Here is a 25,291-nt window from a genome sequence, read left to right on the forward strand (position 1 = left end):
ATAAAGATACAATATATTCTCCAAAATATAACAATGCGTTTTGTCGCAACGGATTATTTTTCTGTGTTGTAGGATTTTTCTTCAGTACCGGGGTAGTTTTCCGTCTTATGTTTCGGTATTTCTATCGCTACGCCAATGGACTGCACATACTACGGAAAATTCTGCTGCTATTATAAATTCATGGTCAAAATATACGTTGTGACGACAGAAAATTTTCTATTGTGTTTTCGACAGGGATGGCTCGAGACCAGTTCTCTGCAGATAACATCATTTCTGGGCCTTCTTCCGCACTGCAGAACTAAAGTAGTGACTAACACAGGCAATATACGTCACGTTTCGTTTTAGTTTGGGGAAATTGCCAGTCTCTGCAAGATAATTGGCTGAGTGCCCTGTCCACGTGGAAATTAATTGCGACGAGAATCTCTGCCAGCCGAACGTTTCTAATGCACCAATCAAAGTTGGCTGGGCAGGCGGCTGAAACACCATTAGATTACAGAGGAAAACCTACGCTCATCAAAGCTTAATATTTACCACTACAGTCAAGCTTCCCTGAACCTGACCAGCCCTGACTGGTAGAAACCGGGCCTTATGCAACTTCAGGACGTGATTACTAAAAGGCTTTCAGGACCACACCGATTAGTTGCTAGGGAAAAAAAGTTGCACAGACCCCCCCCCCCCCCCCCCCCCCCCCCTTCGTTCTCAAATATTTTTACGAGGGACTCCTATAAAGACACTTCTTTTTCATTGAATGTTATGGTTTCAGATATTGCAAAGATAGCTAAACACGCGGCAAGCTGTCAGGAGTCATTCATCAGACAGGTATTGCAAATGCATCCTTGTTAACCAGTGCAGAACCCAACTGCTGTGCAATGCAGCCAGAAAACCCAAAACCCCACGCACTGTCTCTGCGCCTGACGTCGACGGGTCTCCAGCAAGGGGCGTGCAACACGGCAAGACACTTCGCGCAGTTAAGCTCTCGGCGTCCGTGCGCTGAGCTACGCTCGCACCGATATCTCCGTCTTTCCGCTGCCGCTCGAAACAGTTCCGGCCTTGCCCTTCTCAGTTCCGGGGCAAAGCCAGTCGGCGAGGAAACGGCGCTCATTAAAGCGGCCTGCTCGAGAGATATCCAACTCGAAGACCAAAGAAAAACAGCACGATGGCAGGCACCTCCTCTCTTTCACAAAAGGGTGGCTCTGCTTTGCCCGTGACGTATTTCCGCTGGCCGCGCGATACGTGACTCGCACGCGGGCTCGTTACGAAAGGAAGGGAATCTCACAATCGCGTGGCAAGCACGTGCACGCTGGCGATTTCCCCCGAAGAGAAGTATATACGTGCAGCTTGGGAGAGGATTGATGGCACAAACAAGTGCTGAATGTAAAAAGAAAAAAAAGATGGAAGAGCGAAGAGAAAAGAGAGTCGCTGTTCGGGGGGGACACGTGTGTGTGTGGCTGCCATTCTAGAAGCAGCAGCGGCTGCGGCAGCTCAGGAAGAAGGCTCCGGCAGAGGAAACCGCGTTGCGGCAAGGCACACGCAGTCGCACTCACGCACACACAGACAGGAGAGGGAGCAAAGGCGAGAGATATCCTTCGCGACCTTGGTAAGAAAAAGCACCCCGCCGCGAGGTGCCCGCTGACTTGACCGGTCGTGCGTCCGTCGGGAGCAGCCGCGCAGCCAGAGGCTACAGGTCGCGCACGTTCGACGCCGCGAGCTTCCAGCCGACCCCGCGAAGAGAAGATGCCGCAAAGCTGGGAGGGAGACCGCTCGCTGGGCGCCCCGGCGCCCGGAGCGAGGTGATGGTCGGGCCGCCCCTCCTCCAACCCCCGTTTGCAGTGCACAGTTGTACGGCCGCGTGCTCGTCCAGGAGGATACTGTGAAAGAGGACCGTCAGTGATGGCTCGCGTGGCTTTGGTGGCTGCTGCCTTCGCGCTGTGGGGACTGATGAGTGGACTCTGCGCCGTCGGACACGTCTGGCACAGGGCGGACATCGAGCCGACCTATACGTCAGGTAAGACCTAACCTTAACCTGACCCTCCCAAACCTGCTATTAGAGTTCTTTTTCTTGCGCTATAGCTGCATACTAGATCCACCTATTTCTACAATATTTTCGCATGGTTTCGCTTTCCTTCATACGCTACATGTTCCTTTATTCTTCTGTGCATTGCGAGCAGCGGATGAGATTCTTACCGAACTTGCTTGTGGACTAACGTGCACACCCCCTCCCCCTTTTTTCCAATATGAAAAACAGGAACTAGGAAAAAAAGCTTAAGTGGGGAAATGTGGTACTCTATACGGGAATCCCCCACTGTGCGTGCCGTCAACCAAATGTCATTATCAGACGCTTATACGGGTATTAGCTGCCGGACAGAAACAACCTTGTGCACAGTGCGGCTTCGTGAATAACATGTAATCGGCCTTGTATGGTCAGCAGCATGTCATGCCATTCAGTTACTTCGTCGGTTTGTTATGATAAACAAATGTAATCAGTGACCGATCGATTCCAATCAAAAATTCAGGGTGCAAACGGCCGCCTCGATTACACTGAAATGCGCTTGTCGTGGCAAAGTACAAGTGCACAGTGACCGACCGTCGGTTGCGTTCTTTTCGCGAGCATTTGATACCTTGGGTAAGTAGCTGATTACAAATCACGGAATAACAGTTGGCCTTTGGGAGCAATGCACGAAATACTTGACAGTAGCCGTGTCTCCGATGTCTGAAGAGGAAGTGTAGACAAAAACAAAACAAAAAAAACTGGCGCGTTCATGAAGCGCACTGTTATGCTGTTTGTTATGCTACGAGTATATGTTATGCTAAATGTTTTTCCTTCACCATGATCTCCTCTCCTGCATGTTTGACTTCACCGCATTGTAGTGAAGGAACTTGCCCCCCAGTGCCGTTGGTATAGCTGTGTTCATTGTCAAGTGCCGCCTTATTTCTTGTTCGCATCTATTTACCGTACCTTACACGGACTAAAATTATACGGCTGCTTGTGCATCGATTACAAAAACTCGTATTGCGATCGCAACGATGTTAACCCAAGGCTACGACTGAGACGCCGCAACATTTTAAACAACCGGTCCGTCGCGCTGTCCCGCTTATATCAGTTGCTGTCCCCATAATTTGTTCTATACCTTTATTCAGTTTTTTTCCCTGTACTTGAGATGTTTTTTTTTTTCGAAATGAGCCAAATACTCCGTGACAGAAACCGAGAAAAATGTGGAAGTTTTTTTATCCCAGCAAAGCTTTGGAAGCTGTTACGTGACATGCTTTAAAAGACTAGTTATATGGCGCATTTGATTTTTATATTTTTTTTTAAAACCAAGTTTTATGGGCGACTTTTGCAATTACAGCAGAACATAACGTACGTTCGGGGTTTTGATTTGGCTCATTTCAAAAAAAAAAAAAGAAAAATCCTCAATTGTGCTCGTCCCAGGTATGCTACAGAAACAGAGCAACTGGTACTGCTGTCGAGTAGAAAACTTGGCATCCCAAGAACGTCAACGCCAGATGATCCATCTACGCAAGGTTATCTATATCCCAAGCCTTTCAGAACAGTTATTACATTCATTATCAAGGCACGGTATGTAATGCTTAACTTCCCGACTGGACATGAACTATGAAGGAAGCCGTATTGGAGGGATCTGGATTAATTACGGGCACCTGGCGCTTTTTATCGAGCGCGCGTTTTTAACGCGGCCGGCAGGCTCGTATTTGATCCAACGACTATGGCCTGAGCAGCCGACCGCCAAAGCCTTGAGCTACAGCGGCGGGACTTTAATATTATGGCTCTAGCTTTAAGGAGCAAGCAGCCATTTCAAGCAAAGTTTGGCCGGAATTTTATGAATTCAAGTTAAAAATAGAGAACTATGCTCTTAAATAAATATGAGCTTCTTCCTCTTTTGACTTGTGGTAACGCACGGCAGCTCGCAACCTGGCCTCTGTGCTCTTCGATGCTTGTTCGAAGACAAAGGCAGAAGGCTTAAAAAGAATAGAAAGGTTGATTTCATAAGAGCCACGTCGTGCGTCAAGGTGCTATAAGCTTAAACTCTTCTGGTAGTGTTTTACTGTCTTCCTGTGCAGAGTAGTCGCTCCACACTCTTGATTTTAAAGATAATTACACATTTTTACCATGCGGTTGATCTTTGAGGAAGGTAAAAGCTTTATGATGGGGAAATTAAAGTGGGGAAGTAAGCCGCCAAAATGAACCAACCTGGCGGGCAACAGCGGAGCTAGTCATCACATTCCGCTTGCAGGCATGCGATTCCAAATAGTTGAGAGGCAAGTCCGCAATGATGCTGCAGCTGGTGCCAAAGAGCAGTGAACACATCCCAACCGGCCCATTCAAACCGGCACACCAATCTGTCACTCTTCTGGATTGACACATGTCCCCGTGTCCTCTTTCGACTCCGCAGGCCGTGGTGGCTGGAGTCCGGGTGAACCAGAGCACACCGTCGAGATTGCATCAAGCTGGCCGAAGCCGACAGCAGGTGCGTGGCCAGTCACTCCGTTGACGGAGCCGCGATTGCAGCCACTGCACGCTACCTTATGTATAGCAGTCGGGCCCATTTGATTGACGCGCAGGGCTGCTTTGTTTTTCAAGGCCAGAACAAATAACCTAACCAAGAAAACTGTCCCAAGGGTGTGCACCATGATATGCACACCACCTTGGCCGCTTGTTAGGTGTAGAAACAGTGGACCAAATGAAATGCCCCTAATCGAAAGCGTTCAGAGCACATCATTTATCAAAGGGGCAGTGCTTATGGCCCTTCTGAAGCTCTAAATGACTGCAGGATGAGAAGTCTCGTGCTCCGTTTTCAATGCCTTTTTGTCTCCATGAGTGTTGTAATACGGCAAGGGCTATACGGGGTGTGCGCTATAAGGCCGACAAGCAAGCGACGTGGTCCGGGGACTTCTGACGAAGGTTGTGTGTTATCTGAAGGCAGATGGTATTCAACCTGGTCGTTCCCAGAGGCGTAGATTTTTGTTGGCGGCTTAGAGCGCGAAGTGTCAAAGGTGAAGGAGTTAGGACGACACGAGCGCCTGTGTCACCCTCTGTTTTTCTTGTTGCGCCATCGTTTTTGCGCTCTAAGTCGTGAACGCACTCCAAACCGGCCCGTTTCTCTATCCTTCAGCTATTGTCTTCGGTTAGTGTTGCTACATGTCAATATGTCGACTTCTCTCTATTAACTACAGTGTCCTCTTTCGACTCCGCAGACCATGGTGGCTGGAGGCAGAGTGAACCGGAGCGCACCGTCGAGACTGCATCCGGCTGGCTGAAGCCAACAAGAGGTGAGACGCCAGTTATTCGGTTGATGGTGCCGCGATCGCATGAGCAGCACGTGATCCAGGTGCATAGCAGACGGGTCCAATTCCTTGACGTGCAGTGCTGCGTCTGTGACAGCGAGACGCGTCAAGAGCTGGCTGCTATTTAAGTGGTAGTCACCCAGGACAAACGAGGGCGGCTGTAGTTGCAGCGTAGCAGTCTCTGTTCCCTTTAAGGTGTCGTGCGGGACATTTTTTCTTAACAGCAGGACGTTGTAAATGACTAAGCTAATTTGGGCTGACCAGGTGACTCGTGGTCACCAGTCTAATGGATGACATGCGTGGCCATCGCAAAAGAAAAAAAGAAAATGTGCAAGCCACGCATTGAAGGGAATGAAACACAAGGTGCCAAGAACAAGTTTGTGTTTGTGGTATGAGACGCAAAGTATAAGAAAAGTCATGTTGTAGTGATACAAAAGCGTAGGTCTTCATGAGAAGGGCCGGCTTATCGGTCACTCTTGGTGGGGGTGGTCTGGAGTGTGTGTGTTTGGGTTGGGAGGGTTGGGGGTATTGGAACCATGTCTTTCTTTTAATTTTTTCGTCACGAAAATGAGCTTCAGCATGGCTTTCGTATTTAAAATTTCTCGCTTCGGGAAGAGTGAGGGAAGGAGGAGACGACCGCATCTCCCTTTCCCCCTTTAAATCTGCCCCTGTTTTTGAGGTCTCCGTTCGAATCGGTATTTCTTTGCGTTTCATTAAAACACAGTCTTCCAAATTCCAGCGGAAACGATTGTCCTTTTGCGTCGCTGGGAGAGCTGACCTCGAATGTTAAACAAAGTCAGCCCACGTACTGTCAATGTAGAATAAAACATGAACACTGGCGCTCGGGAGCTGGCATGTAATCCATGTTACGCGATTTCCCGGTTCGACTGCACCAATTACTAACATTGCCCAAGTTCTTTTCTTAGCGCCAGCGTTAAACGCACACAAGTAGATATTTAAATGCAGATTGATGAATCTCTGCTTCATTGTCTATGTCTGGTTTTAATTTATACACGATATAGCATAATTCCACAAATATTTTATGCTGTAGTGCCAGCGAATTGCATTGACCAAGACGGAAAACCTAAGCGAAGGTTTCAGACAAAGAGGTTTATCTAAGTCATTTGTACCGTAAGGTAAGCCACTCAGTGTGCCTTCGGTTGAGTGCTATAGTGTAACACTGCGCACTACAGGCGCTAAGCTCAGTGAAGCAAACTTGAAAGCGACTGAATTATTGATAATCAGGCCATCTTCTTAGAGCGCATCAATACATTTAACAGGAAAATTCACAGTTGAATCACTCGCGGCTCGGTTTCAAGCATGCTTTAAAAAATTGCACTGTTTCAAGAAGGTAATTTACGCACAAACATCAATTTTTGAAAATCATGTCATCCGGCTCTTTTTATTTTATTTTTTTTTTTACAGCCCACGAAGACAGGATCTCGACGTCTTTGGACCTTCCAAGTCCAGAGCAATATGCTCGCGCTCCCAGTCGTCCTTCGGCGACTCACCCGCACCGACAAGGCCCGGTCACTGACAAGATCGTCGTCACCAGGTTCGTCGACAAGCTGCAGCGGTCTCTAGAGCGCTCGACCCAGTTCAACAGCCGTGCCGACTACCACGCCTGCCTGACACCCACCGGATCCAAGGGCTGCTGTACGCCAGTCAGACTGTGCGTGTTGCCCGTGTTCCTAGACAGTCTGGACGTGTTCCTCAAATACACGTGTGCTATAGACAATGACCACATCGGCGTGTGCTGCCCCACGGAGTTTGTGGTGAACACGAACATACCGCGAAGACCGGATGGCACTTTCGTTATCGCCACCGTCCTCAGCCCTAGCCCGCCGCGGCCGACCAAAAACTCGACGGTGCATGTTGTGACGACGAGCTCTTCAAGACCCGTCTACCCGGTGCAGCACGATGAAGGGCTGTACCCTCACAACGGGGGCGGACATGGCACCGACAATGTAAGTGGTAGCATATGTTTCAACCTTCTTCTTTTGTGTTTCTCAGAGCAATTTTAACGAATTGAACATAATGGTTTAAAAACGTACTGATATGTAATAAGGGAGTAATTACTCATTGACACCCACCCGAGCGCAGCCATACGGCAACAAAAAAAAGCTATACAGCTTTCTCAGAAACTTCGTAGTTAAAGAAAAATTGGCGGGGCTTAGCTTTGCTTGAGCTGGTAGGTTGCGAAAGCAAAAGCGCAGCGCCTCTAAATGAAGGAACGCAGTGCGCAGCGTCTACAGGTCACGCGTGGCTACCGGCCGCCGCTGCGCGACGACTCAAAGCGTCTTCGGTATTTTTTTATATTTTGTTTTTGATGTTGTTGCGACTGAGAGAAAGAAAACATAATCTACAGCTGGTATGACGTCACAGCGGCAGTAGCGCCACAGGTGCACGGCGCGGCGTAACTGCAGCCGGGCTATCCGAAGGGGCGAGTTGGTCGCCCATATTCACTCCGCTAAAGGTCAAACGTAACTGCGGCCGGGTCACGCGAAGGCTTTTTTTAAAAGTGCGAGTAGATAAATAAAATTCGTCCTGGTCCGGGGTTGGAACCCGGGACCACCGCTTCACCGGAGCAGTCGCTCTACCAGTTGAGCTAACCGGGACGGCAATCTCATGGTAGGGCGATAGCGAATTGATCTATAACTCGAAGTGGGAACTGTGTTGGTAAAATGTTTTGGGGAATCCCCCAAGGTGGAGTAGTAATTACTCTATTATTACAAATCTAATCCACCTTGGGGGATTCCCCTAAACATTTGACCAAGTGTACTGATGTTGCGACCTATTGTCGTTGAAAAGCTATGTGTGTATGCTAAGCCTAAGCGTGCTGGGTTAGCGTTATTGCAGTGAACTCGACGACGAGTGTGACGTGGCAACTTAAGAACAGCTTAGCTGCAGGTTCACTTTTTTGTTAGTCCTACATTCAGTTTTACATTTCCTCCACATGTAAGTTGGAATATTGTCTCCTGAGCTAATTTTTTCCACAGTAGTGAATTGATTTGCTTGTCAAGAAATATTTCATTCCAGGCATTTTTTTGGCTTCGTAGCAATTTCAAAGTGCCTTTTAAAGAAAGACGATCGAACCAAATGCGGTAATATCATACAAGTGGTTACAGGCTTCGAAAATTTGAGACCATTGGCCACTGTTTTTACGCTTCCTTGAACGCTTTTGTCTCGAAGATCTGAGGTGAAAGTAAAGCCTGAAAGAAACCAACGCCGTCACTTACGCTTACTTAAGGGATGTGACTTGACGCATCCATATTCATATAGAGTATAGCCCGCACACCAGCGTGAGCTATATCTCGCGCTCTTCAGTGCATGCACACAACTTTTCGTTCTTTTGTTGACGTCAAAATACAGCTGCTACAAACAATTTTCATGCGGCGAAAGAGGCACGTGTCGTCTACAGGCAACAGCGGCAACAGGCCCGGCAACAAGCCCAGCGGCAGGCCGCAGGGAGGCGCTGGCAGTGGCACCACCACCACGCAGCGGGGCACTACGAGCCGGCCTGCTGGCAGGCCCAACTCGGGCCCGCACTCGCATATGAAGAGGAACCCGCCTAGGCCCCCTCCGCCTGAGCTGCAAGAGATCCGCCAAAGTGAGTCCCTAAATACGCTAGCGTGGCTCCTCCTTTCACCAGTGTTGTGAACGTTTTTTTCCCCGCTGTTTCTGGGCAAAATGGACGTTGGCCAATTCTTCCGGCTTTTCATCCTTTCAAAGCATATTATCATCATCATCACCAGTATTCCAACGCCCACTGCAGGGCAAAGGCCTCTCCCGTGTCTCCCTAATTAACCCTGTCCTTTGCCAGCTGCGGCCACCACATTCCCGGAAATTTCTTAATCTCATCCGCCCACCTAACTTCCTGCCGGCCCCTGCTACACTTGCCTTTTCTTTGAATCCACTTCATTGCCTTTAAGGACTAGCGGTTATCTTGCCTTCGCATTACATGCCCTACCCAAGCCCATTTCTTCCTCTTGATTTCAACTAGGATGTCATTCCCCAGCGTTTGTTCCCTGACCCACTCTGCCCGCTTCCGGTTTCTTAACTTTACACCTATCAGTTTCTTTCCATAGCTCGCTGCGTAGTCTTTAACTTAAGCTGAAAACTTTTCATTAGCCTCAATTTTTCTGCTCCGTAGCTGAGTAGCAGAGCATATACGAGCCAAAAAAGCTTTCCTGAGGAAAAAAGTCCAGGAAACTCCTCGACGTACACAGCACCGAAAATCGGTCGCTCAGCGGAAATCGGTTTAAGTTAGTGTATTTTTAAGAACAGTCGTATACGGTTCCTATAAGGTACACTTGAAGTTCCTATACAGTTAAAACCAAACCTTTGCTTCAGCATTCGCGAAGAGATGGGAGATGTGAAGTGATAGAAAGGCAGGGAGGTCGACTAGAATTGAATCAGGACGACACTTTTTACACAGCGACACAGGACTGGGAACATACCAGTGTGAGAGAAAGAAAGAAAAAAAAAGAAGAGTCAATGTTTGCTTACCGGCGAGGCAGCAACAACCAGAGGGCTGCACAATTCTCCCTGTTACAAATAACAATAGACAATTACTTCCGACACATCTGGGTACACAATTTCATCTCTTTCTGAATGAATGAACGTATCCTCGCGTACTTGGAAATACTGGCAACTACTGTCACCGACCTGCGTTGCTTGATGACGGAAGAAAAAATAAGGGATCAAAACGATGTCGGTGACAGCAGTCAAGCACCAGTAGTGATGTGCTGGGGACAACCACCCAGACAAAACAATTTTTTTGTTAATTTTCACCTCGGACATAATTGCCTCAGTATACATCACTAAGTAACAACTAAGAATGATTGCACTAAGCGTAGGGTGGAAAACAAATTTAGCAAGAAAGATACCGCTCTGAGTGGACTGCTGCTTCTATCACGTTATCGTGTGAGCTTTGTTATCAAAAACTTGCTTCAAGCAAGCTTGAGGTATAGTTTTTGAAAAGGCCGAGAAGCATCTTGAGGCAATTCGTTTCTTTTTTTTCTACCAAGGGAGAAAAAGATGGCAGGGGAGGGGGACCGGAGAAGGAAGAGAGGATGGGTAGGGGGCTAGAAATGTTTGAAGCCCATCGCTATCACCAACCCAAATATGGTCGATCATTAGATGTAGAGGCGGCCGTGTTGCTTTTAATGCCAGTACATATCATACCCTACTTCTCCGAGGCATTCCGCCTGTTTACAAAAGTGTGATTTCTTCGTACCTCTGGCATTATCCATGAGCGGCAGCACTAGCTCTTGCAATACAAAATAAAATGTTCCGAAATCTAGTGTTTCCCCACAAGCGACACGCAACGAAAAACCCCACAGGAAGGAGGCCGGATGCACCGGCTCTCGGAACGAAATATAATGGCCAGGAAGTCACGATGATAAAAGGCATTGAAGCGAGCACAAAAATCTGCAGCAACTCTGCTGACGTAAGCAAAACGAGCTGTATATCATGAAAAACAACAACAAGCGGTGACTGGGCGCCGCTAACATCGTCACATTTCACTCATTTCTGAACACGTTGATTCGAAAGCTACGACCTGTAGTACTACATCACTTAAGGTGAAGAGCTCAGCGTTTTTCGCTCAGTAATTCGCCTAGGAATAGAAATAGTGCCAAGTGGATTAGAAATGGAGTTGAATAAGGTATGTATAATTCCAGCGCATTGCCAGTCTTTTGCTGTAAAAGAGTCAATTCCGGGGCGGCCGAAAGCCAGGAGAAGTGAAATTCAGCTGGCGCAGGAGGATCTATAAATAAAATTTAGAGAGGCCCTTTTCATACAGTAAGCGTAATCCACTTGGCGAACTGCGTATGCTTTGTAGACATTTGAAGCCTAAATATAAAACAAAGGGTTAGGCTCGAAATCAAACCGAATGCTTTTGACCAACTTTGCTATGTGCAGTGACCGAAAGCATGATGCATTGTTTTGGTTACAGCATGCGGTATTCCCGCACTCCACAAGAGAATCATCGGAGGCAACGAAGCCGAACCGAACAAATGGGCATGGATGGTAAGTACGAAAAATAAACCACAGACCCGCCTCCCTTACCTCATTTGTTGGGAAGACCATAGAGCGCATGGCGCTCACACGTCTAACGGATCTTCTCTACGCAACCCATTTCTTTCCCCGCAACTAAATTCGTTTCCGCCGAAATATGTGCGGTCAGGACCTGTTGTTAATAATTCAATCTAATTAATTGTGTCGGAATGGGAGATGTTGCGGTGTTAACATGTGTAACACCTCACTCAGACACAATTTAATTACGTGTATTAGATTAATCCCTGAAAAGCGTTGTTTACTCAGTTATAAGAAGGGAACTTAGTAACCAACATTAGTCTAGTTTCATGGGCGTTAGATATGCAGCACAAGTGGTGTTCAAAAACAACAACCCGAAAAAAAAAAATTTCAGAGGAAAAAAAGCCGGCTTAATTCTCTTGGGCATTTAACGCTCTGCTATCTTCAGAAGAAATTTCAGCCTTTGCATGTGACAAGTCCTATATTTGCTGACGAAGTTCTATTATCAATCCTTACCGCTCAACTTAAGAGGTACGAGGCATACGCAAAGTAGAAGGCGTATTGAAATTAGTAACCGAGTTCGGAATGACAGTGTCATGCGGACTTTGCAACGAACGTTGCCTTTTGTGCGGTGAATTCCAATTTGACCGTCAGAGTATTAAAGCTTACCAAAACCACTCAGGTTAAACATTTGCGTCTGTATGAAGGACAGCTTTACGGATAATTAGGCGCGTCTTTAAGGGCCCAACATGCAACCACAACAACAAAAAAAAAAGTCAGGGGCAGAACAACGATTTTTCAATATTGCGTCCCCTGCTTTCTTTCTTTTTTTATGAAAGCGGAATTATAGAAAGCTATCAAGAAAAATCTGGCACCCATCGCGATAAATATACTGTCGAACACTGCTCACATGCGAGGTGAGAATCGTTTTGGACGAAACGTTTCCACGCTCCAATTTTTTTAAATGTGGGCAATAGAGCTTGGTTAATTTCATTCGAGATAAACTCCTTTCGAATGTCGCATGATACAAAATAATGTGGTCGCTTCGGAGCGAGGGTTTTGAAAAAGAAAGATGCACCGTATATGCTTTCATCATGCAGGCTGCCCTCATGAGAAGCGATACAGGCGAACACTACTGCGGCGGAGCCCTTATCAGCAACAGATACGTCATCACGGCAGCACATTGCACGGATGGGTAAGTGCCCAGGAAGAAATACGACTCGGCTATTGTCAGAGGTGAAAAACAAAGGCGCCCGTGTGCTGTGCGATGTCACTGCACGTTAAATATCCCCAGGTGGTCGAAATTATTCCGGAGCCCTCCACTACGGCACCTCTTTTTCTCTTCCTGCTTTCACTCCCACCTTCTTCCCTTCCATTAGGGCGCGGTTCGGGTGTCCGCCAAGATGTGATGCAATTACTGCGCCATTTCTTTTCCTCAAAAACCAATTTTCATTTCTATCAAGACGGACTGCTTAGAATGAATGAAAAAGAAAAGAACACAGAACACTATTTCACATGAGAATTGTGCAACTTGTGGATGAATGAGTACTGCTTGTGTTATCTACACACGTGGCTTTAATTATCGCTTACGACAGCCACAACCTGACCTGAGAAGCGATGCCGGATGGTTCCGGAACGTTCGTTGTCTTTGTCTTCGCGCTCAGTACCTATTACATATTAACGCTCTAACATGCGTCAGTGGGGATGTCCACGTTTTCATAGCGTAAGAATTAATTGTGCTACTTTTATCAGTGACGTGCGTAACTAAGCGCCAACGGTGGTTAATCATTTTAATCTTCAGCAGGAAGAAAGGCTCAGCGGCAGGCTGTGAAAGGAGCGAGAACCTGTTACGTATGTGGGGTCTATGGCTGCGTGCCTGGCATAAAAATGAGCTCTTCCAGGTTAAACACCACATCCGGATGGCGAGCCGGCCCGGCGTCACTTCATGACGTCACGAGTCAGTCCGGAAAAACACCCATGAGGTCACGTATTCAGTTACTTGCGAATCCCGCAACGCGCTCAATTCTAATGGCCAGCCTTTGGAAGAATGTAAACAACTCGTACCGCGCTGACCGACCTTGAACGGAGAATGTCACGGAAACTCGACGAAACAGGCCTGGTAGGGGAAAAAGTGGCAACAATAGAGAGCAAGAATATTGACGTATAGAAGGAAAATAAGCACTTTTGCGCGGCGGGAGATCGTTGAGGACGTCTTCAACGTCCGTACGAAGGGGAAACACTTCTGATACACATTGTATCCCACATCGTTTGCGCCGCTTGGGACAGCGCCAGTCGACCATGCCGAGGGCATCGTTCAAAGAGTCATCAGCGGGAAGGCTATCTGCCCTTGAACTCAAGCCCTCGTGGGGTGTCTGAGGAAAGCTTATGTTTACAACGATCGAGACGTACCTGACACCTAATGCGCGGCAGCGGGCAGTTTTTGGAACGCTGAATCACACTAACAAGAAACGTCAGCGAGCGGAAATGCGCTTAATCACGAGCAGAAAAAAAACAAGGTGTTTCGTTTTAACGCTTAATAACTTGAGCTGCACGCCCAGCCCAGGCAAAATGTGTACCGGTAAAAGATTGCTCACAAACAAATCAACGCCATTTATCAGGCGCAACCTGCAATAAGAATAACGAGGATTTTTGCTAGAATTGCTATAAGTACCGGTAAATAAACAACATAACTGAAGATAACAAAAGTTTATAAGCGCATACTGCCCAGGTAAACCTTGTAACCACTTCAGTTGATTTTCTTTAAACCTTTATTTCGTATGGTGATGGAGCGAGAGCAAGAGAGTAAATTGGAATATACGTCGTCAGGTCCCCTGCACTGTCTAGCGAATTATATAAGTGTGTAAGACGACGTTCACATGGATTTCCATGACTTCCTTGGGTTGAGAGAGAGGAAGACCTCAATGAAGATCCGGTTATGACCCTAGAGACATCCCGGTCCTTTCTTTTCGCAAGCGATAAATGCATTACCATGTGCTTGCGCAATTGAGAGGTTCACAGCTTGCACTATAAATGAATGCATGACAGTTGTTGTTGTTGTTGTGACTGAAAGAAGGATGAAGAGGAAATTGCACGGGCCTGCTACTGGCTCGAGCCAAGCCACCACCGCTGCCGCGTGCAGATAGAGGAGAGTTAAAAGATCAGAGGAAAGAGAAAAAGGAAAGAAAAGACGCGCGTCGCAGCAACAACTGCGTCCGCCGGAGCGGACGCTGCTCAAAAAGAAGCGGCCGAAGCCGCGCTCGCCGAAGCGAGAACAGATAATGCATGACAGCACCACGCTCTGAACTTATGCAGAGGAGGTACCGTCTTTGTCAAAAGTAACCAGGCTGCATGGTTTGCTTCTAGCTTGCATAGTGGAGCCCTTGTGGCTTTCATAAAGATCGAAAGGTGTTGGAAGGTGAGGAGACCCCCAGTCCTTACCTTTAACGATCATTTCAGTTTCAGGGAAGCTGTAAGGGCTCCACTGTACGAGCTAGAATCAAATCATGCAGCCTGGTTACTTTTGACAAAGACTGCACCTCCACTACGGCGCCTCTTTCTCTCTTTCTTCCTTCACTCCAACCTTCCTCCCTTCCCTTACGGCGCGGTTCAGGTGTCCGCCGAGATATGTGAGACAGATACTGCGCCATTTCCTTTCCTCAAAAACCAATTTACCTAGGTTGATTTGAGTTGAGCTCAACACCCTTTAGTTTTTGCAACTATATAAAAAACTTCTTATCAGCCAGGCAAGCCACTATAAACTTCGGTGGAATAAAATCAGATCCCATCACTCTAGGCCCGAGGGGAACTCCGCAAGGGGCGGTACTGTCACCCCTCTTGTTCAACTTGGCTATGAAAGATCTACCAGGCCTTCTTTCCGAAATTCCCGGCATCAAACACACATTGTATGCGGATGATATCACTGTCTGGTGCAACTCGGGGAGTGACGCCGAGATCGAGGAGCGTCTTCAAGCAGCAGCGGACACGGTGGCCCGGTACGCCAGAGAGAGAGGCCTCCAGTGTGCGCCGGAAAAGTCCGAGTTGCTAATTCTGAAGAACCCGAGGACACCCCTAGCGCAGAACATCTCGGTGTATATAGAGAGCCACCCAGTACAGAAACCCACGGAGATCAAGATCCTAGGGCAGTATATCCCGCAGGGGCGACAGAACACCACCACAATGAAGAAGCTTACAACATCCACCGAGCAAATCCTCCGGATGATACATCGTATCAGAAATAAACACCATGGCATGAAGGAAAGGGACACCATCCGCTTAGTGCAAGCTTTCGTGATCTCGCGGATAATGTACGGGACGGCATTCCTTAACCTCTCCAGGTCGGAAATTGAAAAGTTGGAGACACTCATCAGGAAAGCCTACAAGACGGCACTGGGGCTACCGAACTCCACGCCAACGGCCAAGCTCATGGCTCTAGGAATACATAATACCCTCAAAGAGATGTGGGAAGCACAATGGCTCTCACAACTCAATAGGCTCGCACTCACAACACCCGGCAGAGAACTGCTCGAGAAGATCCATGTTAATCAGCCCTATACAATTGACCAAAGGGAAGAGGTCCCACGCGATGTAAGAAGACGCATCAACGTGCACCCCATTCCGCGGAATATGCATCCCGCATATAACATCGAGAGGAGGAAGGCAAGAGGGGAAGCCCTGCAGAAGAAATGGGACAAGCAGACTAACACCCTTTACGTGGACGCAGCAGGACCACAGAATGGAGTCATGACTATTGTAGTCTCAACGCCTTCAGGGTCGATGGTGAACTGCGCCTCGGTGAAAACATCTAACCCCACTCACGCAGAGGAGGCAGCTATTGCATTAGCTGTAGCATATAACCCCAACGCCGTTGTGCTCACTGATTCCCAGAACGCCTGTCGCAACTTCAATTCCGGATTAATTCATAAGTCAGGGTTGTCATTGCTGACTAAGCATCCACCCAACCAAGCCTCAATCATCTGGTTTCCCGGTCACCTGGAACTACCAGGAGGAAACGAAGCCGCTCACAGGCATGCCCGAGCTCTTCTATACCGGGCGTCTCCCCCTGATGACCATGAAGGGTACCGTGACCTGATAGGTTTAGCGGTGTATACTGACAATCTCGCGCCGTACAGAACAGCCAGAAAGGAGTACCCAACACCACACAAATCCCTCAATAAGTTAGAAGAGAACACCCTTAGGAGACTACAAACCAACACATACCCAACACCAGCTAAATTACACCTGTGGTACCCTACACTATACTCTCCGCAGTGCCCACACTGTGGAGAGGTAGCTAACCTCTACCATATGGTGTGGGCATGCCAATTTAATCCCTTACTTGACCCCATTCCCAACCCCTCGGAGGAGCAGTGGGAGGCTATTCTGCTCAGCGATGATCCTGACCGTCAGCACTGGCTGGTAGGGAGGGCCACCGCAGCAGCAGCAGCCAATGGACTACCGGACTAGGCGGCCCACCCACATGTTCTGAAAATACTGAATAAATAAAGATGTTTTCAATCAATCAATCAATGCCAGGCTCAGGTACGAGTAGGGCCCTGACATGGGAACGGAAAAAATGTGAGCAGCAGCCAGAAAAAAAAAAACAGCATGCCAACTTAGATTGAATTCAAAACGAGCTGGATTGTGTACGGAGAGAATATGTATATCTAGCGAAAAGGCACACTTTCAAGTCAGTTCGCGCTTTTAGAGATATGTGGAAACACAGCTAGATATAACCTCCAAACATACTTAAAAATATTAGTGCTTGAGCTCAAAAAAGAAAGGAAACATATTGGGAATTATTTTTACCCTTTCAAGAGGACAGCCTTCGTACCCATTGCTCATTTGACAACCGAGTTCAGTGCGAACCAGCTTCTGTCTTATAAGATATAAACGCGCTTCAGGTTCACGAACGGCTATTTAAATTTCAAAGAGCGTTGAGAGCAGTCTCTATCTCTTTATAAGTTGACCTAAACAACTTTTTATATCCAAAAATAACACACAAAAAATATGTACTCAAAAAGGATTGATTGCGGGTTACTTGTTCGCATATTAATTCTTGATTCTCACGTTTCAATGCCGCCTATAAAAATTGGGAGATTTCAATAAACCCATGCACTTTATGCCCTTTGCCTTCGTCGCTACCTTTCGCCTCTTTGTGTGCCCTGCGGCGACCAAAAAGACGTGGCGACGTTTCAGCGCTGAGGAAAATTGTCAACATATGACAGAACAAAAATTTTTAATCACTGTACGTGGACCCTTGCTTGGGCAAAGAGAACAATGAAAAAGAAATGCCAGAGGAAAAACTCGACATTACTATGATACCTTTAATATAATGGATGCTTTTGCTCAAAGCCGAGGCTTCACACACGTGACAGGATTTTTCTGAAGGGCGAAGGTGGTGGGTGGTGGTGCCTATGGAGAGCGGCTGGCGTGTTTGAATTTGATTTCGCCGTCACTTTTTTGCTCAGCTGGTGCATGGGCTTCTAGTGGATGTAGGCCTTTCGAACGGCGGAGGTAGGTGGGTTAGTGATGGGTGAAAACTTTTTGGTGGGTAGAGCTGGTTGGGTGGGTGGGTGGATGGAGGTTTTGGAGTCTGAAGGTCAGCGGAGCTGGGGTGCGAATGTGGATCGAGGGTGCCAAGGGCCACCTCCCGTCCCCCATACACACACACAGAAAACGGCGAAATTTCGCCAACTGTCACTGGTTCTGCCATCGCAGTAAAATAACTGAAGCCGTTCACGCTATAGCCTCGCACTTCCGTCATGCTTGCCTCCGTCGTTCCTCGCAGGCTGAAAGCTAACAACATAACCATCAGGCTAGGCGCCCACAACATCCAGGAACCGTCGGTGAACGTGCGAGACATCGAGGTGTCTCGCATCCGACAGCACCCTGACTTCCAGAAGGACACGTTCATGAACGACATCGCCGTCCTGCGGCTCAAGAGGCCCGTCACGTTCAACGAGTACATTCGCCCGGTGTGCCTGCCCGAGCGCCCCGAAGAGACATACTTCGGCAAGACCGCCGTAGCCACTGGCTGGGGGACGCAGACGTTCGGTGAGCACTGTGTATTTTCTTTCAAAAACAGTAAAGCATTACGTCCAGTTCACTATGTGTGCTAAAAAAAGAAAAAAAAAAGAGGGAAACGCTGAGGCAGCGTATGAGTATCGCACATTATCAATATCGAACGAATATTGCGTCATAAGCCATCTTCGCTATATCCGGTACAAATTTTTCGTTATATCCGGATATCTAATTTTTTTTTATGCCAACGTATACAGCGCAAGAAGACAAATCGTTTAACATCGCTTCGAATGTCCTACGTCAGTTAGTTTGGCCGTAATGGATGTTTGAAGTTTCAAGAAGTCATGGTTTGGGGAGCCAAAAGTCGTCGGTGCGAATCCTTATGATGCCGTACGTCTTGATTCGACATTAATCTTAAGCTCCGTAATGCGCTCAATCGTTTGATGCACTACGAACATTCTACACCAATTAGGTGGTCCACAATCTGTGTACCAATGGTACCACCCGCTGATCCCACTTGAATGACCTTGTGTTTGTGTTTCATACTAACGCGACCTTGAGTAATGCGACTATTAGAGTTAACGCTCTAAAAATCTTTCCGAACAAAACATATACAAGCTCAAGGCCGTTTACTGAACGACGACTTCCGACTGGTATTTGAGATCGCCAGTGTTGCAAAATCGCGTGTTGCAGTTGCCCTCAGGTATTTCTACCTAACGGTCTCAAACGTTACTTTAGGAGCGATGGAAGCAGATAATGACTACTGCTATAACTGCTTGTATTCAGGTTGAATATGTCTTACTGTGAAACTGGTTCTACACACATCTTCATCCCGTTATTGTGCACAAGAACTTGCATGAACTTTTCTTGTGCAATGTGTCCTAGATTTTCACTTCAGAATGTGTGAAATCACCGTGAGAAATATTACGCAAAACGTAAGCAAATAAATGGCAACGTACTGGAGAGCTAATAATGACTAGGAACATGTAATGAACCCTTCTCTCGTTACAGGTGGTCCTTACAGCGAAATTCTGCGCGAAGTCAAGCTTGTCGTGTGGAACAACACGGACTGCAACCAGCGATTCGCGCAACCTATCACTGAGGTCTTTCTCTGTGCTGGCGCAAAGAAAAGAGAGGGAGACGCCTGCCAGGTGAGAAAAAGCGGGACTTGAGGCGGAGCTTGCGGCAAGGTTCGAGCTAGACACTCACCGTTAACTGAAAGTGGATCGCACTAAACACGCTTGTCCACACCTTCGGCAGGGGTTAATTATTGAAATGTATTTTTGGGCAAGTTGATGCACATCGATATTGTAAAATCTTTTAGAGGAAACAGCCGCAGAACACGAGAAAAACTATACGCACACGCGCAAGCTTTAACTGACAGCTGGTTTTATTAGTGGAAGATCACACCTCAAATAGGCCGAAGTGTTGCGTGAGGAAGATGGCAAAGAGGACTACCAAATACTGATAGCAGAACTCTAAGATGAAAACAGGTGTTGATGACTGAGCCAACATAACAGAAGCGCCTCGTTTTAAATTGGCGCGGTTCAGCACTGAGGAGATGGTTTGCAAGAGATTCGCTCACTTAAACATGAACGCAAGTGTCTAGCTGCGTGTGACCTACCTGCAAGCCAACATGAAAAGCATGGTAACCTGATAAAAAGATATTTTGTAGCATATGTAACTACCAAAATATTAACAGCGGCTGGGGTTAGTTGTGAAGAAGTTAACACAACTTCTTCGCAACATGCATCACCAACTAGCCCGGCAGCTTGCCCTCCTGACCTGGGATTAGTACCCAGAAAAACTGCCGACAACCGCCGCGTGGCACACCTCTCCGCTGAACTTTGCTCAGTGGGCTGTGTTGTTGCCTTTGCCTTCCTTTCAATGTGCACTTACGAAGAAACGTATCGGCTTTGGAGTTTGCCGACACATCAGTACCAATTTCTTCACTCAATCGACCCACATCTTAGATCAAGACTCTCACCCAGAATTCCTCGACAACTGGAAACACTTTATCACCGACTTCGTCTGAATTCTGCATATACAAACGGCTTGCGATACCGTTTTGGACAAACGAACAGTCCGCATTGTGACAATTGTGCCTCTATAGAAACTGTGGAACATATCCTACTTGTGTGCCCTGCGTATGCTAACGAGCGTGCGTACTATGAACATTGCATGCAGAAGCTCTGCCCAGTGCCCCTAACAATGGACAAAGTTTTAGGTCCCTTAGCCTGCTTCAGGCAACAGAGACTTGCAATGAACTTTCTGTTTACATATTTAAAAGACATTGGACATCTTGATAAGCTCTAAATTCACTTGCACGTTACCTTCATGCATTCTTCATGCAGTGAACTTCGTCAGCCCATTTGTCGGACTATGCGCTCCATCATTCCATAGGTTACATCAATACTCGCCATTGCATCCTTAGTACCCATTTCATGGCCGCATTTTATCTTCGGGGTTTTTTTTTTTTACCTCTTCCACGCTTCTCTCCTTCTGTCTTTTTCTCCCAAATTCCCCTTCCTACGCAGAGTAGCATGCCAGCGATTTTTAAACGCCGGCTAAATTCTCTGCATTTCATTAAAGAGTCTCTCTCTCTCTCTCCAGCAAGTCGTGTAGACGCAAAGCAAATGTGTCGAAGTTGTCTGAATCTGATCATTCGTTACAATTTCACCCGTCGTCCCGAGAACGGCAGGAAGCGACGCGAGTTGACACGATCAAAATAGGGAGAGTTGTTACCGCTATAATCATCGCTTGGAACAATGAGTTGAAGGTCCAAACGGGAAATGAGCCTTTTTAATAAATGTCTATTGCAATGAGAGACTGGAATGACTGGAATGAGACTGGAATGACCTGCCCACCGAAGTTGCCATTATCATCAACCCCCTAGAATTCAAGCGGAGCATCGCCAACCTTTCATCTTAACATTTTTTACCATTGTTCGCCAGATACCGTCCACTCCCTCATGTAATGTCTCAACCGAGACCTTTGAGGAAATAAATAAATAAATAAATAAATAAATAAATAAATAAATAAATAAATAAATAAATAAATAAATAAATAAATAAATAAATAAATAAATAAATAAAGAAAAGCTGGCAGAAATATTACATACTGTTGGGAGATTGTGAAATAAAATAATCGAAAGAGTACGTCCGATATTGCCAAGGAGTGCGGCGGTTTTCTCAAACGTAGTGAACTGTAAGAAGGTACAGTGGCAGGAAAGCATACAAGTGGTCGTTTTACTTGGTTCTTACCGTTGATGGTTGCTACGCTTCACGCTTGTCAACTCCTACCGCTGTAGTGCTTGTCTCATCATGAATTGCACTTGCTTAATCTTACTAGTGTAAGCAAAAAAGGTACTTGCATCCTTTTAGGCGGATCAACAACGCAAACCTCGCGCGCAGTACTGGCTGTTCCTGTTGCAGTTCTGGCTTCTATCTTTCTTGCTACAGCATTAACTCTCTTCTCCACTGCTGAATTCGTGCGATGAAGAATTATTTGGAAACTGTAACTTATTCGCTCTCCACTTGTCTTTGCAGGGCGACTCCGGAGGTCCCCTGATGGTGCAGACAAAATCGAAGCAGTGGACCTTGATCGGTGTCATCTCCTGGGGCATCAAATGCGGGGAGCCAGGCGTTCCTGGCATCTACACTCGCATCTCTCACTTCCTCGATTTTATTTATGAACATGCCGTCAGTCAATGATTATTGGCCCATATCGAACGAACAATAAACTCACGTCATTACCAATACCTACGCCTCGGCACTTTGAAATCATGGGTACACGTATGTGAAAACGCATGTGGGTTCGTAGCAAAGTACTAGCGGGGATCACTAAATTTAATACTTCGTGAGCCTTTTTTGCAATAAAGGAAGAGGAGATGACCCATTAAAAAAAAAAAACCCGAAAAAGCTGTAGGGTCCAAATCCCTCCTGTATAAGACAATTTATAATTTCATATTCGTTCCAACGACCTGTTTTCAATGACATATTACGTTAAATTCCCGTCAATTTTTAATACTGTTATTACCAATGCAGTATGCGCTCTGATGGAACACATGACCAAAAATTTTTGTTTTCTAATCTTTTTCGCTACTGTTCTGAAGTCCCTAGTGGGGAAAAAAAATAGACTCGTATTTCCTGCGTGCAAGGCGCCTACATTTGAAACCAAAACATTAAACCCCGGTCGAATTCTGCGTATTCTGCGTGAGTATGAAAGCGCCGGATAAGGTTACGTAAGCAGTATAAAAAAAAAAAAGAACTAGTTTCACTATAAGAGTAGCATCCCTCTCTTCTCGGCACTGCTTTCACATTCACTAGCGATAAACCAACCGGGCCAAAGGAAAAACTTAATTGAACGCATTTCCGTCTCGTTAAAACGTTTCGTAGTGTCACTGCTTTGTTCGGAAAAACTCACACCGGCTCCACAGACATGCCTGCCCCCTTTGCTGTTGTCGCCCTGCACCACATCGTCCCCCTGACCACGTCATGTGCTGCAGGTACAAAAATAGCCTGTTCCGTGCTAAAGAACATTGGGAAGAGCTGTGAAAGCGTTATTCGAAGGCGCACTCAACGTCCAGGTATAAACACGTGCCGAGACCAGCTGCGGACTGGCGGGTTCAAGAAGCTGCTCGATCGGGGCATTACGCCGGTTTTTCCGTAGGTGCTGACGCACGCACGCACGTGGCGCGTTCCTTCCGTTTTTTCTTTCTTTGTTTTACCCCGACAGAGCACGTGTCCGCACGAGGACGGTTTAGCCTTGATGAAGGATTTGCATAGGCTGAATCAGAAACGCGCAATCAGAGTGCAAAAATGTGTTGCGCTAAGCGACTAGCTCATGAAGCCCAGTTTTCTCGTTACTTCGCAGTGATGTTTCATGCGAAAATGTTTAGTATTTTTTTTTTAAATTTAGAGTGTGAATTGGTGAATGAAAATCTTCACAAGTTTTCAGGGAATCTTAAGAACCGGATTTTTTCTGTGTTTTCTAAACTGCTCCAGGGCAAAATGGCCAGAGATAGGGATTTCTAGGTCTAATTGAGGAAATTTTTTGGCAACGGCATAGAACATCACTGCTACCTCGGCGTAGGGTTCACGCATCGTGTGCTGGCATGCCTATCACAACGCTGTGACACTCGGCTTCCGCCGTCCTCATTGAACATACCATAGCAACGACCCTTTAAGGAAACGCCATTCAGTGGTTGAGAGCAAAACAGCCACATTATCACGCTTGTTTCTTGTGTCAGTCGACAAGCAACACTGCTGCAGACTTATGCGCAAAAAATAACGCGATCCAATAACAAATAAACCATCTGTGGGACTAAACCAAGGATATTAGAGAATGATGTCGTGCAGGACGTAGGGGTTGCCAACGTTCTATTTCAGTGCGTGAGATAACTGTAGACAGGACAATGTTACCGATATTGGCTCCTGGCAAATGACTATTCCCGAAGTTATTTCAGCTCTGAGGCTTACCTTGTACACAGCACTTCGACAAAGGCCATAAAGTGCATGCAATTTCATGACACGTACTTTACCCAGAAAAAAAAAGATAATGCACCAAATAAGCGACCGCAGACTACAGACACCATGTTGCATTGAAAGGTAACGCAAATGCAGTCCTGGCGGCGCAATCGCTTATGCGAGATGCACTACAAACGACGAAGTAGAATACTGCGCAGACCATGCATGTGACAAGCCACTAACTATACACAACAAACAACAGCCTACACTACTAAGGGACGCAGTGGATAACTCTGTGCAATTATTTTTCTCGTCAAAAATTAATCCTTTGCCTCATTCCGGGTATATTAACATTAGTCCGGCAGCAAAAGACTGTTATTACCGAAAAGACTGGATTTAAAAATCTGCCGAACAATCGATTCAAACTCGTGACAGTCTCCCCGAAAAGTACGGGTTGCTACTGTATTTAAGTGAATGACCGTGTAGCGTAGCCTCTGTGATCTGCACAAAAAGTTGGTCTCGACACACGCATTGTGCTTGCGGAATTGGCCGGGGGATGGCGACACCTGTAATTCGCTTTGTTGGTCTTTTGTCGCTTATAAAAGATGCATGTTTGGTGAGAGTAGTCTTCCTGTGATTACAACGCGATGTACTATCTAGGTGCATGCGAACTTAAATTAGACCTCGGTGCCCCTTTAAAGTCTACATCTATTAACCAGGGCACGTCAGTAATCAAAAAATGTCAACCCTAGTACAGAGCAAACTAATTTCGCAGCCGACACTATAAAAGACTCCGTCCACCAAACCAGGGCACATCCATGAGTCCAAAGAACGCTCAAAACGAACTTTTACCAGTGCAATAGCTTGCAAGAAAACCAGGACACATGCCTAACTAAACAATTTTGAGGATTATTCTCACTAGTGTGAATGAACGTTTTGGCAACAGCCAGAATAATGTGTTTGGACACTGCATTGATCAGCTTACGTTTACTATGAGTGTATGTGTCTCATAATACTTTTAGTGAGAACAGATTTCGCTAGGCTAATGTGAGCAAATATTCGCGCACGCGACGATTGGCAGTGGAATTAATTGCTGGTGCTGCGGCCCCATTGTTCATCTCTCTGCTTAGCATGGCGTTACTGGTGGTGCTCGACACGTTTGAGCTTAATCTCACGTTCCGATTCCAGTGAGCGAACTCGTTTCCCCGTTGGAACCACGTGTGCCTAATTCCTTGGAGACGAGCAGCGGGATTTGTTTGATTTTTATTCCGTCGGGCCATTGCGCTGTCATATCATTAATGCGTTATCATTAGAAGTGTCTGCGCAAGCGGAAATGGCGACCGCCGTGTGTGAGTAGCCAGAGCAAAGGATAAAAACGAACTTAGTATAGTACCGAGGATGCAATGAACCTTACTCTGTCTCCTCAGATAAAAAGGCAGATTTGTCCAAACGCGTACAAGAAC

At 46.7% G+C, this 25,291-nt stretch overlaps 1 protein-coding gene across 5 annotated transcripts; it reads left to right on the forward strand.

The window, feature by feature from the left end:
• The first annotated feature begins 1,444 nt into the window (after window positions 1-1,444).
• LOC149339412 (uncharacterized) lies at window positions 1,445-22,120 on the forward strand. Of its 5 annotated transcripts, none has more exons than XM_089548200.1 (10): window positions 1,445-2,005; window positions 4,410-4,484; window positions 5,191-5,286; window positions 6,727-7,268; window positions 8,674-8,911; window positions 11,261-11,334; window positions 12,441-12,535; window positions 18,128-18,393; window positions 19,372-19,511; window positions 21,909-22,120. In XM_089548200.1, exons 1-10 carry the CDS (start codon window positions 1,891-1,893, stop codon window positions 22,071-22,073), a joined length of 1,806 nt encoding a protein of 601 aa, XP_089404326.1. In that variant the 5' UTR covers window positions 1,445-1,890; the 3' UTR covers window positions 22,074-22,120. The 5 variants fall into 5 exon arrangements, with proteins under 5 accessions (XP_089404326.1, XP_089404328.1, XP_089404327.1 ...); XM_089548202.1 differs by having other exon boundaries at window positions 8,704-8,911; XM_089548201.1 differs by having other exon boundaries at window positions 5,212-5,286.
• Window positions 22,121-25,291: the final 3,171 nt, after the last annotated feature.

Source organism: Amblyomma mixtum, chromosome 6 (assembly GCF_055824585.1).
Source record: "Amblyomma mixtum isolate Tamu chromosome 6, ASM5582458v1, whole genome shotgun sequence".
Classification (NCBI taxonomy): Eukaryota; Metazoa; Arthropoda; class Arachnida; order Ixodida; family Ixodidae; genus Amblyomma; species Amblyomma mixtum.

Bases quoted from the DNA above. Each gene is read 5' to 3' on its own strand.
- LOC149339412 (XM_089548200.1), top strand. From the start codon at position 1,891: ATGGCTCGCGTGGCTTTGGTGGCTGCTGCCTTCGCGCTGTGGGGACTG. The intron at 4,485-5,190 runs GTGCGTGGCCAG...TATTAACTACAG, and splicing joins CTGGCCGAAGCCGACAGCAG to TGTCCTCTTTCGACTCCGCA. The intron at 12,536-18,127 runs GTAAGTGCCCAG...CGTTCCTCGCAG, and splicing joins GCAGCACATTGCACGGATGG to GCTGAAAGCTAACAACATAA.